Source organism: Hoplias malabaricus, chromosome 18 (assembly GCF_029633855.1).
Source record: "Hoplias malabaricus isolate fHopMal1 chromosome 18, fHopMal1.hap1, whole genome shotgun sequence".
In the NCBI taxonomy this organism is placed as follows: Eukaryota; Metazoa; Chordata; class Actinopteri; order Characiformes; family Erythrinidae; genus Hoplias; species Hoplias malabaricus.
In genome coordinates, this window is record NC_089817.1 from 6,585,747 (window position 1) to 6,599,471 (window position 13,725).

At 43.1% G+C, this 13,725-nt stretch overlaps 1 protein-coding gene across 1 annotated transcript; it reads right to left on the minus strand.

The window, feature by feature from the left end:
- Positions 1 to 499: 499 nt before the first annotated feature.
- nrarpa (NOTCH regulated ankyrin repeat protein a) lies at positions 500 to 5,422 on the minus strand. Its single transcript, XM_066650988.1, has 2 exons — positions 5,306 to 5,422; positions 500 to 5,125 (listed from the first exon to the last, which is right to left on the minus strand). The coding sequence occupies exon 2, from the start codon at positions 4,629 to 4,631 to the stop codon at positions 4,293 to 4,295; it is 339 nt and encodes a 112-aa protein (XP_066507085.1). The 5' UTR covers positions 4,632 to 5,125; positions 5,306 to 5,422; the 3' UTR covers positions 500 to 4,292.
- Positions 5,423 to 13,725: the final 8,303 nt, after the last annotated feature.

Sequence of the window (13,725 nt, forward strand, 5' to 3'; positions counted from 1 at the left end):
GAGACAGACAATGTGTGAGAGAGAGAGAGAGGGAGAGAGAGAGAGAGAGAGGAGACAGACAATGTGTGTGTGAGAGAGAGAGAGACAGACAATGTGTGTGTGTGAGAGAGAGAGAGAGAAAGATTCTCACCTTGTGGAAATGGCAGTGTATCAGGCTTCAGCCGCAGTTTCCCCTACACAGTGTAACAACCTTCTCTCACACACACACACACAAGGATGTCTTTAAAACAGGATTACCCACAAACCCCTTGCACTCCTTCATCTAGCATATAAAAGGGCCACGCCAAACAAATAATGAGAGAGAGAGAGAGAGAGAGAGAGAGAGAGAGAGAGAGAGAGAGAGAGAGAGAGAGAGAGAGAGAGAGGACAGGATCTGCCAGAAAGTGAGAGGGAGGGATGTGCGAAAGCCAAAGATAAAATAGAGAAAAGAGAGTCACAGTCACACCTTCAATAAGGTTTAATGATTTCTTTACTGGCTTGTACACAAACGTACAAAACATATTACAGCACTCCGTCATCAGACCACACACAAATCACAGTGTTACAAACGTTCAAAAAGAAAAACAAACAAACACACAAACAAAACTCACACAAACACACACAAAAAGCTAAAACCAAACATTCGCATCACTCCAAACCGAAAAAAAAAAAACTTTCACTGGAGACACAAGACGAACAGAGCTTGGTCCACAACGAAAAAAAGAAAAAAAAGAAAAGAAAAAAAACAGCAATCTACTCATTCACTTACACCTAGTGAGCCGCTTCACCCCCAGTGCCATAAATGTTATGACAAAAACGGAGCAAAACAACCATACAACGTGCAATTTTTTGTTACAATGATCTTACCATCAAATGTATTATTCCCCTTTCTTTACATCAGGAGAGCACTTCAAAAAAGAAAGTGCCCTGGGATTTCAGCGTCTATATATATATTTGTGGGTGTGTTGTGTGTGTGTGTGTTCTGTATGTATATATATACACAGACAGACGCACACACACACTTACACACACGCATACACACACACACAAGTACACCCAAGCACAGAGATACAAGCCTCTTTGCAATTGTAATGTAACACACACAAAATAGACAATATAACCTGGAGCTCTTTTTATACAATAGTATTTTGTTGTGTTCCTTGTTTTTCTATTTAGAAAAAAATTTAAATGTTGACGTAAAGTCAACAGATCAACAACAGTCATCAGTGCAACATTTTTCTTTTCAAAAAGAGTAAAAATATCAAGTTTAAGACGATGCAATGCATATTTATTCTGTTTATACCGATCATAGACGGTGGATATTGCCTCTGATAACAGTCTAACCAGGGCTTTTCAAGGGTTAGACCAGCAATAACCAGCTAAACAGTGGTACGCATGCAAGACTCTCTCTCTCTCTCCCTTTCACACACACACACACACACCCAACACACGCTGCATTCAGGAGACATTGCATTCAAATGAATCTAACTGATATTTGTCCTCTTTCACTCACTGTTGGCTATTGTTTTAAAAAAATAAAATAAAACAAAAAAAATTTACATAAAACATAAAAGCAGCATTGAAACAAACACCAGGGTGCCATGACTTTTAAAGGTAGGTCACTTTCTCTTGTTCTTTAACGAATCTGAACGTCCTTTTCTTTCTTCCCTGCACCAGTCATGCATCAGAACAGTCTTCTCAATAAAACATTAGGTTAATAGTCCTGCTCAGTAGTAACTCTCCTCCAGCCTCAGCTCCTGCAGTTACCCGACCAGGCAATAGGGGGCGTAAAAGGCTCCACATTATTTTGTGCAACAAAACTCCCTGCATTAATAGTCATGCGATTAACAGTCCACTTTTTTGTAACTCCATTTATATGAGGAAAAAAAAAAGGGAAAAGAATTCAAAATGAAGCATTCGGCTGAGACGGACGTTAATAACGTGTCCGCGATGCTCTCGCAAAGAAAAAATAATGTATATAGATCATAATGACACTATTACCATGTTATGATGGAACCAGTAGATCTAAGCCTCATTTTGGTTGCTGGAAATATGTCCCGAGTGAAGACTGAGAGAAATGGTGATGGGGTGATGGCAGTGGGGAGGAAATGGAATCGTGGGACTATGCTATGCCTCTTCCTAAAGGTTCTGTTCTTTTCAGTGGGCTTCTGAAGGGCTCCAAAGTGGGAAAACGAGGGGAGATCGGGTTCTAGATTCAGTAGGCTTAAAAAATAAAACTGGTTGAACACTTTAAAAGGCGAGGTAGCTGATACAGAGATCCAGACAAACAGAGAAAGCAAAAAAAAAAAACAGAGATTGAGAATGGGATACACAGGCAGCTACGTGAGGCTGAATCTCCACCGCGGGACTTTTAGGCCACTATGAAATATCCAGAGCAGCTTAGATCACCATAACCAGGCTATGAGATCTTATTTGTTTAAAAGAATAAAAACAAGTATGAGCACAACATAATTTAAATGCATCATCTCATCATTTAAATGTACCTTCATAAATAGGAAGACCAAAAACCCAGCCTGTATTCACAGTGATGACCAGGGTGTTAATAATAAACAAGAAATACTGAGAGAAGGTTATAAAGTGTGTTCCAAAATGTGACTCTTTTTTTTTTTCCTGATACAAAGCGAAAGCAGCTGTTTTGATTTTTAGTAACACATTAGCCTGAAAGCCGCAGGGCGCATTGGACTACTCTTACAAAGGAAAAAAAACACAGTAAAGCTATTGTGTACAGTACTTTAAACAACATTAAGTCACTTGATGTTATCAAGATTATATACTTTTTTTTAAATAAAAAAGCATTGGATATAACACCCTTTAAAAAAAAAAAAGCCTAAAAATATGATCTGACTGATAACAAAATAAAAGCACGTGAATGGTTCTTAAAAACAGTGTCTAGCCAAATACAGGAGGATGGCCTTCATTCTAGACTTCACCTCTTCCCTTTCAGGTGTGGAAATACTCCAGCATACAGCCTCAAGTGCCATCTTTTTTTGTTTTTTTAAATGTTGTCCTCTAAAATGTTTTAGTAATGGTCATAACTAGTGAAACAGTTGAGGTCAACGCCTCCAAGCTTAAGCACGTTTCAGAGGCGCTCCCCACCTGTATTCCGGAAGAGCCCGCCCTCTCTGCGCTCTGATTGGCGGACACGGGGCTTCAAGAACGCTCAGTAACCAATAATGGAGTCGATGGGCGGGGCTTCGGCGGAATACGGCTGGGAAAACAAAACCCACTGCACATGCTCTAAGCAATCTGCCCCCTAGAGTTCAGTTCTGAGTCCCAGTCTTGAGTTCTTAATGAGTTTTGTTTTGTTTTTATAAAGGAATCGTATGTGAATGCAACGATGAGATTCTTAGTTCTGCACCATCTACAACGACAAACTGCTGATTTATAGCTGTGTATTCCTGCTTAAGAACATTCACACGACCTTCATAGATGTAGCCTAAACAGAGGTGGGGGACTCCAAACTCAAGTAAAAGTATTGGCACTTGGGTCAAATATTGTCTCAAAGTAACTAACAGGAGGCCCTTAAAACTATCTTTAAAGTTCAGGGGTGTATTTTGTAGACTGTAAGAAGTTAGTGAAGGGGTGTCTTTATATATTACTTCCAAATAACCAGTGCCGGTTCTGTAACAGACGTCCTTTTAAAGTCTAAAACAGACCATCAGTGTGAACTGGGCAGCTTCAGCACGGGCTTCCCTAGTGGATGCACTACTGACCTTAGAAAGCCAGTGGAGGCCACTCACAAAGCAGAACAGACGCCAACGGTTTTACTTGAGTTTTGGCGTAAACCAATCACCGCTGTATTAGAGCAGAAGACCCTCCAGTGGGTTGTGTTTGTAACTGAAGCCCATTGCCCAGGCTCGGTCTCACCTCAGCATTGACTGTAAACTGGGAACAGAGTGCAGTTTGTGTTACAGATTTCCCCAACTTTGATTTGCGGTCAAGTTTACACGACTCTCTCCTTCCGACACCAGACTAACTCTGACACAGTCGGGACCCACTCTCACACAGACACGAAAAGCTTTAGTACCAAATGCACACAGTTACATGCGTGTTTCTCTTTTCTAGTCCGTGCTAATTGTCAGTGTTTGTCAGATGTGACCATGTAGTTACGGTTTTAAGGCCCGTTTTTACATTTTTAAACCTCCATTTGGTTTTGCCATCGTCTCTCAACGTGTACATTTTGGCAAGAGCAGGGAAAAGAAGCAAATGGGTTGAAACGGGATCTAGTCTCGTTTGTATGGGGTTTTTTTTTGTTCTTGTGGGTTTTTACTACTGTGTTGGTTGGCCATGCTTTACCTGGCGCCGGAGGAGTACTTGGCCTTGGTGATGAGGTATAAAACGATGTCCTGGTGTCCTCCGAAAGCGGCGATGTGCAATGCGCTCCATCCTTCCCTGTTGGCGAGCCGAATGTCCGCTCCGAACTTCACCAGCAGCTTCACCAGCTCCAGGTTCCCGTCGATGACCGACTGGTGGAGCGCCGTTTGGCCCTCGGGACCGAAGGAGTTGACGTTGAACTCGCAGCTGGTCATGTTCTGAAGCAGCGAGTGGAGCTCCTTGGTGTTGCCTTTCTTCACCGCCTCCTGGAAGACCCTCTGCGGCGCGGAGCACGTCGATATATCCGCCTGGCTCATGGTGTGCGGAACGCTCCGAGTCTGGGAGGTCTCTCTCTCTCTCTCTCTCTGACTGTTCGCAGGGTACGTTCGTCTTCTTGGTTTCAACGCCACCAGCAAAAGAAACCGGCCCCGGTTTCACGCACTGAGGAGAAAGTGTGTCTTAACGGCGCCTCTGATTCCCCCAAGACTTTCACAAGCGACACACTCGGTGTGCAAAAATGGCTGAATCCCAAAAATATAAACAACTAATAGAACCGTGTTCCAGGCCACAGAATAACGAAGTAGGCTCCCGTCTCGCCTCAGGAATAGCAGCACCCGGTTATGGCAGAAAAAAATAATATATAATATAATATATATATGTAAAAAAAGAGGCTATTTATTGAAAAATCCTCTCAAAAACTCCGTGAAATTGAAATGCAGGATTCCCTCGAGTTTGAAGTCCTTTTTCTGTCTTTCTCTTACTTTTCTTGTGTCCAAGAGCCGCTTTGATGTTTTCACACAGCAAGGGTTGACTGAAAAAACGAGGACATTACAATACGTTAATTACATTAGCACTCTATTATTGATAGTAGCTCAAATATGACGATAATAACCACACAAACCAAGCACTGAAAGGCGGGAGCTGTGTTTCAAATTAAACAGACGGCACTCAACTCTTTCACAGATTCAAAACCTGTGGTAAATGGCTTAACCTTTCTTTAAGTCGCACTCCAAAGGTGTTCAGACTCTATTAGTCCCGTATAGACCCCATTCAGAGCCCCCAAAGAGCAACAGCGAAAGATATGAGGATGTATTTCATTCACCCCGGCGGTAGGTACTTGCCTGTAGTTCTTGGACGGCTCGAGAAATAAACCTTGTTGTCCGCTGTGGAGTGTCCCTGCAGTGGCTCTCTGTGGCTGCAACCCGCGCCACCGCCGATATTTTACACCGACTATCTTTGCATAACAATGAGCCTCTAATACGCCTTTCAATAGGAGAGGCGGGGCTAAGGGGAAGCTGATAGGCTGTGAACCTGCGCGGGGCGTGTCCTCAGTTGCTGAAACTGAAGCTACAGGCGTGGCTTAACCAAAGACAAAAAAAAAATAAAAAAAAGAAAGTCTGGCCAGAATTTCCCACGGAAAAACGAGTTGGGTCTAATGTGTTAATGAGCTCTGCAGTTTACCAAAGGCGTCCGAGAGAAAAAAAAAAGAGTATTAACTGTCACGGAAACACAAGTACAGAGTATATATAGTTTGTAGATCATATACTATATCTATTATTACCGCACGAGGAGTGCTTTAGAGTGAATTATTTTTATTGATATAATTTATACGTCTTTCTTATTCTGCACAGGGGCCCAAACTGTATTTTATAGTAGACATACCATAATAATCAGTGCATTTATAACGTACTGTTTCTGACAAATGATTCAGTATGTTTGTGTCCTCCCTTGTACCTTTGCGTTAGTTATTCCTGCCATCTACGTCACTCCTTACTGTTAGCTACCTGCACAGTCTGAGTTATTATTATAATACCTAATAATAATAATAATAATAATAATAGTCCCCTCCAGGGTATATTCCCGCCTTGCGCCCGATGATTCCAGGTAGGCTCTGGACCCCCCGCAACCCTAAATTGGATAAGCGGTTACAGATAATGGATGGATGGATAATAATAATAATAATAATTATACAATAAAATTGTTGGGAGACACTTAATGAAAAATATATACAGTAATTTTGTATTATCCGTAATTACCTGCAAAACAAGCACATAAGTTTTGTTGGCAACTCAAAATGAACTATTTCCGTGGCTTTATGAAATTCCAGGCGTTAGGACTGCAGTAATTTCAGCTGTCATACGGTCACAGGCAATTAGACTTAAACAACAAAAGTCTGTACGACTTCCTCAGCAAGTGAGAAGACAAGGCGCTATTATTTCCCCCACCCTTATTCCGTCAAGCCTCGTCCCTTGTCCTAGAAATTGATGGTAGTACATTCTTACAACCAGCTCACCATTCTAACTCTCTAGGACTAATAATGCATGCGAGATTACTCTGCTCTGCTGTTCACGAGAGCTGCTTTACTGACTCCCAGTTGTTCACCATTCTAATGTGGTTTTAGAATACGCCAGGACTAGTAACTCAACTTGTCGCTTGCTGTTGTAGAACTCACTACGATTGGCTGGTAGTTCGTACTTCAGATCTAGAACGCAGATCTAGAGGATCTGAATATTTACGGTGAATGTAAGGAATGTTTATATTTATTACAAGACACCTGTGCTTGTTGTAATTGCAGAAGACAATCAAAGAGAGAAAAGAAGTTGGGTTTGGCATACACTTGGAAAATAATGCAAGCAAAGAGACTTATATTTTGACAAAACGGCGATGCACATTGGGAAAATTTTAAAAAACCTCGTGCCTCTATTTTGTATATCCTCAAACCGAATGTGTTTCCGCAGTTATTTAATGGACGTCTCTGCTTATAAAGCACTCGCTTATCTCCCAAATGAAAGTCGTGACAGGGAGTCGACTGAGTGCAGGTCGGGGTCAACACAAGGCAAAATTTTAAAAGTGATTCAAGCAAGTTTGAGATTCTACAGAGCTTCTGTAGAGTGCTGCCCATAGTTCATGCTTCAGTTCAACACTAGTGAACCCTGCTTGAACATGCCAAGACTGGCTATTACCACATATCAACTACGAGCCTATCCCGGCGTGTTGACTGTTCTAATATCGGTTGGTTCTACAATGCTCTAGAACCTGTTAATTCAAGAACAATTCTAGACTGGTGGAGTACTAGTGAATATGCTGTGGCAGTTAATCCCAGTGCAAAGGAGGCAGGGTTAACACAGATTACAGGCGGAAACAGCACACGCTCTCTGTGCATGACATGCATGGCGGCTGTAGCGTGGGAACCGTTTTTCTAAACTGAAGTGTGTGTGTCAGGGTGTGTGTTTGTGTCACTTTTCCTCGTCGCATTGCAGCAGTTTGGTGTGGAAAGCCACACAGACCGTTTGCTCTCCATCTGTATGGACTACGTGGCCCTTCAAACGTTTAACAACAACAACAACAACAACATTCAGTCAAACCGCACCGATATCACACTGTCACACACCGCCTCGGCCTCTCTCTCTCGCGCTGGTGCTTTTATTTTCCCACAGTAACGTCAGGCTTCCTGCCTCATTACACTGCTCGAGCTGTAAAACCTCAAACAGCAAACTCTGCTCTGCTTTCCGTTTCGTCCATAAGCTCAACTATTAACCAGCAGAGGGAAAATCATCCACTGCAGCTTTATAGTTAAACTGAGCCTAGCCCTCGACACTAGATCCCACAGCCCACTGACTGCCTGCTCACTCTCTGTCTCAGTTTTGTCCTGCAGGTGAACTTAAGGTGAGAAGGTCTTCGAGAATCAGACTCTAATAAAGTATGGCTCTATTAAAAAACCTATGCAAACCGGATGTTCAGTTGAAAGTGAAGGCCTGCATTAACCAATTGTTTTCCAGCCTGTTTAGTCAATGCCCCAGAGTGTGTTGAAATGTGGCCTATAGGGATTCTGTACAGTGAAACTTCATATTCTATATTCAATGCAATTCCATATATTTTATTCAATGGCGCATTTGGACCTTGCCTTGTTACAAAAAAATGACCAATAGACCATTAATGAGTAGATTTTACACAGTGCCTGGCCAAAAAAACATTCACCATTTGGATTCAGCTAAGCAAATACTTAAGAGCCTGAGACTGGAAAATTACAGCAAAACAGACTGTGGCCATAAGAAAAACACTTGTTAGTGGCTCTAAAAATCAAAAAAGAACACTAATATATTAAATAAGATTTCTACTATTTAAGTCATTTTGTGCTTTTTGTACAGGCACATTTACCAAATAGCTTCACTCAGTGTAAGCTGGGAGGAGTGTGGTGTGTTCTCCCTGTGTCTGTGTGGGTTTCCTCCGGGTGACTGTCTGTGAGGAGTGTGGTGTGTTCTCCCTGTGTCTGCATGGGTTTCCTCCGGGTGACTGTCTGTGAAGAGTGTGGTGTGTTCTCCCTGTGTCTGCGTGGGTTTCCTCCGTGTGACTTTCTGTAAGGAGTGTGGTGTGTTCTCCCTGTGTCTGCGTGGGTTTCCTCCGCGTGACTGTCTGTGAGGAGTGTGGTGTGTTCTCCCTGTGTCTGCGTGGGTTTCCTCCGGGTGACTTTCTGTAAGGAGTGTGGTGTGTTCTCCCTGTGTCTGCGTGGGTTTCCTCCGGGTGACTGTCTGTGAGGAGTGTGGTGTGTTCTCCCTGTGTCTGCGTGGGTTTCCTCCGGGTGACTTTCTGTGAGGAGTGTGGTGTGTTCTCAATGTGTCTGCGTGGGTTTCCTCTGGGTGCTCCGGTTTCCTCCCACAGTCGAAAAACACATGTTGGTAGGTGGATTGGCGACTCAAACGTGTCCGTAGGTGTGAGTGTGTCTGTGTTGCCCTGTGAAGGACTGGCGCCCCCTCCAGGGTGTATTCCCACCTTGTGCCCAAAGATTCCAGGTATGGAATCTTTGGACCCAGATTCCATACCCAGCGCGACCCTGAACTGGATAAGGGTTACAGATAATGAATGAATGAATGAATAAAAGTATTAATGTGTGGGTGTGTGTCGCCCTGCAGGTGATTCTAGGTAGACTCCTGTGGATTGGATTAGCAGTTAAAGACAATGAATGAATGAGCTACAGACAATGAATGAATAAGTGTATTGAAATGTAAATTAAGATGTAATGCCTGAGACACTTTACGTAGTCATTCTGGACGTTACCCCGTTATCACGTTACTTAAGCAGAAAATACAGCATGTGCTAGAAACAGAACAGTTAAACATTTGCTTGCACACACACATGCTTCGCAAGGCTTAACTTTTTCTCAGCATTCCAAGCAGTGAGAGAAAAAGTGCACTTTGGCGCGAAGTATACCATGTGGCAAACAGAAGCGTTCCCCAGCCCTGCCAGGACAGAGCTGAAACATCTGTCCACTAAACAGATAGACGTGTCTCTGTGAGGGCACGCTGGAAAATATTTGCACAGAAAAAGGGAGAGTGCTTCCACTGGACAGACCAGGGGCATTTGCTCCATTTGTGACTCTGGGGAAGCCAAGAGATTTATTTCTACCACAGTTTTATCTTTTACGTGCCACTTCGGATTCGGGTTATTTCAGTGGAACAGACGATGGGTGCAGCACTGTGTTTCTGCTGATGAATTATGTCCAGTTTTACACATATAAACTTGCATTTTATCAGGTGTACACAAGTTTTAAAGCATTTATTTGTGGTTTTATGCTAACGTTTGTTTAGTATTAAGCATGACTATTTTATATTGATTAAAAACAACCTGTAGAAAGGCATTGCTAGCTCTGAGCCTAGAGTTAGAGGGGTCTTAGCATTGGGCTCTGGAGCAACAAAGTGGATTCTCTGGAGCCACAAAACACCATCCAATATGGTTGGGATGAGATGGAGTGTCATTTGTGATCCAGAGCTAATCGTTCAACATCCGCTAAATGCTGCCAAACCTTCTCATAGGGTTCCAGCTTCTAGTGTAAGTCTTCTTGGAGGTATTTTATATTTATGCAGGTACCCCGTCACATAATGCTGTCCAGCTTAAAGGATTAAGGCTAAAACATGACTCATCCGAGACAAATGAAGTGTCAACTGTATAGTTCCAAACTGCTGTTACAGGCATTATTTTCCTATGTTGGTTTACAGCCATCCCACACACCCAGAGAGAGCAAGGCTAACTGAGCTCTCTGACTCAATCAGTGTGGTGAGGTAAATTCTTAAAAATAAAGGTTGCCAAATAGTTGTTCATACATCAATCCATATTCCCACCACTCCCAACCTGATACTGGTCAGTGCTGTGGAAATGGAAGTTTATTTTGCTACACGATCACGTCGATAGCATGTGTTTTCATAGTAACGCATAATCATCCAGCTAGCATTGCTTGCTACGTCGTATTCTGGTGAACCTGTACGTTTATGTCTCTAGAGCCGAGTGGGCCAGCCGTAAGCCTAATGAACATAAACATGGCTGCCAAAGATCAACACACAGCAATCTCCTACACCTCAGTGTTGAGCCAAGTGTGTATAAACTCACAGAGTTCTAACTTTACTGTGGGAGCTGGACTGAAATGAATCACATACCACTCTCAGTGTCAGATGTACTGTACTTCACATATGAGTGGATCGTTTCGATGTGTGGCCACATTCGCCAGCCAAGAGACCGCTCCCAGCGTCAGCGAGGGCAAGAGATGAGCTATTAAAAATTTATAAGCGCAGCAGGCAGCTAAACTGCATCCCACAGCTGTTGCGGCCCTTCGTTATTTTTACTGGACGTCATGCTTCATTAAAAATATATACATCACGATAAAAACTTCTGCTCAACTTGATCTGTGTAAAACCTCGAGAAAATACACACGGGTCTCACAGAGTAGCTGTTAAAACACTGGGGGAGGGATGTATATTTTGTTTAGGCTCTTTCTGTTTTGACGGGCTGTGGTGTAGAATATGGAGGGCTGGATCGATATGGGAGCACCGATATTTTGAGCCTGATGTCTTTGCTGAAAATGAATCCCCACATGAGTATGTCTAGTTTTAAATACATTTTCAGTTTGAAAACTCAAGTGGTCTGCATTTGAGCGAGAATATCTGATCAGTCGTTACATGATGGAAGAAAACCAGTGGAAAAATAGTATCTAAATAAGAGTGTTATAATATTGGGCGGCGGCACGGTGGCGCAGCAGGTAGTGTCGCAGTCACACAGCTCCAGGGACCTGGAGGTTGTGGGTTCGATTCCAGCTCCGGGTGACTGTCTGTGAGGAGTTGGTGTGTTCTCCCCGTGTCCGCGTGGGTTTCCTCCGGGTGCTCCGGTTTCCTCCCACAGTCCAAAAACACACGTTGCAGGTGGATTGGCGACTCGAAAGTGTCCGTAGGTGTGAGTGTGTGAGTGAATGTGTGTGTGTGTCTGTGTTGCCCTGTGAAGGACTGGCGTCCCCTCCAGGGTGTATTCCCGCCTTGCGCCCGATGATTCCAGGTAGGCTCTGGACCCCCCGCGACCCTAAAATTGGATAAGCGGTTACAGATAATGGATGGATGGATAATATTGGGCAACAAGTGGACAGAAAAAAATGGTATTCAGTGGTCAGTATCTCCTCAAAGTGGTTTGACTATTGATCCAGTGACAGGTTCATAGACTCCCAAGACTCATTTATGCACGAGGGGAGCGAAGGCTAGCCCGTCTGCTCCGATCCCACAGAAGAGAAACACGTCAAAACACACAATGCATCACAGCCTGCTGCGTAGGTGGCTTCATGCCCGTGCTGACCCCTTCACTCTGTGGTGCATTAATGAAACCCTGCACGCCCATGACCCTGTCCCCTTTTCGCTGGTCATCTGTCCTTGCACCACTTTTTGTAGGTACGACCTACCAGACAAGACCTGCCATTTTGGAGACCAACATCACTCTGTTGACTCCCACCCCTCGACAGGTGACACTGTGTAATGTTATTCATTTACTGTTCCTGGTTGTAATTTTGTGGGTGATTGGGAGGTATATATTTATATAAATCTAGGTAGTCCTCCACTAACATACATGCTATTAAGACCTATGTAAAATGAAGGGTAGATTTCTAAAAACTCCAGCAGCACTGCTGTGTCTGATCCACTTGTACCACCATATCAAGGTCACTGTAGCACTGAGAATGATACACCACCAATACCATACCTGCTCTGTGGTGGTTCTGTGGGGGTCCTGACCATTGAAGAGCAGGGTGAAATTGGTGTTAAAAAAAAGCACGTAGAGGAACAGGTGGACTACAGTCTGTAACTGTAGAAATACAGTGTTCCTGTATGGTCAGTATTATTATGAGTATTATATATGAATTAATATGAATTTAAGAAATAATGTACGTTTCTAAGTATGGCCTGTAGGTAGAAACTAATAACTAATAATAAACCGTCAACGGGCGGGGTCAATGCCGTGACGTCTCAATGGGGGGGCGGGACTTCGATGCCTTATAGCGCCCCATTACCACGTGCTTCAAGAGCGTGGGAAAGAGGCGAGCTTTTCTTCCCAGCGAAGAAAGAGCGAGGATCGAATAACAGAGAGAGAGAGAGAGGGAGACAGAGAGAGAGAGAGAGGGAGAGAGAGAGAGAGATGGGCACGAAAAACAGATTATTTCAGGCGAACGCAAACACGGTCTTGGAGGTACAGTTACAGTAAATACTTTTGATATTTATATTCTGCAGTATTTAGTGTGTGTGTGTAGCTTCGAAAGGCTGTGTCTCAACTTGTTCTTTATCCAAACCTAGTGCACTTTATAAACCAATAACAACTTTCCTACACTGAAGTAATGCCCTACAACGATTTTTATTTATTATTCATGTTAAGGCTGCCATTGGCGATCACTGAGTGCACTACACAGGGAGATAGGAGCCATCTGAGACTCAGCCTCTCACCCAGTGAAGCTCATGCTGCTTTGAAGCTTGCAAAACACCCTCCAGGACCTGGTGCCAAAGCCTTGCTGGCTTCAGTTCAGCTGGACTCATTTACAACAACCTTGTATCACAGTGACATAAATGTACACGGTAGAAAATAACCCCAAACTTGTGTTACCTTTTAAAATGTGATTTTTATTTTATTATAAATTTGCCTTGAAAAGGGTTTAGAGGGTCCACATGGTGAAAAGCGGTATGATGCATGTCAGATGTAAACACAGTTAAGGTTTCATAATGTATTTCACCTCTCATTCAACACAGTTGTATCTAAATGTTTGGACTCCACTGGTCAGATGACGGGGCGTCCAAACCTTTTTGACGATTTAATAAATTAAAATACACTGTCAACTGAAAATAAAGCTTGGCTGACCAATGTGTCTTTTTGAGTTTAATATGGACTTGATTCATTAACTGCAGAACATTCCACCCAGTAAACAAGGAACGTCCCTGGACGTTCAAAATAGGTCTAAAAGAAGTCTGTCCGCCAAGGACATATTTTAAACGTCAATGGACGTCCAAAATCCATCTTAATAAGTTAGTTAAGTGGTGACCAATCGATAACGTCAGTGGACGTCCAAAACGCGTTTTATACAAGTAATTTATTTCGGGACCAATTAATAACGTCAATGGA

Excerpts from the sequence above, each read along its gene's own strand:
- nrarpa (XM_066650988.1), bottom strand. The coding sequence starts at position 4,631 with ATGAGCCAGGCGGATATATCGACGTGCTCCGCGCCGCAGAGGGTCTTC.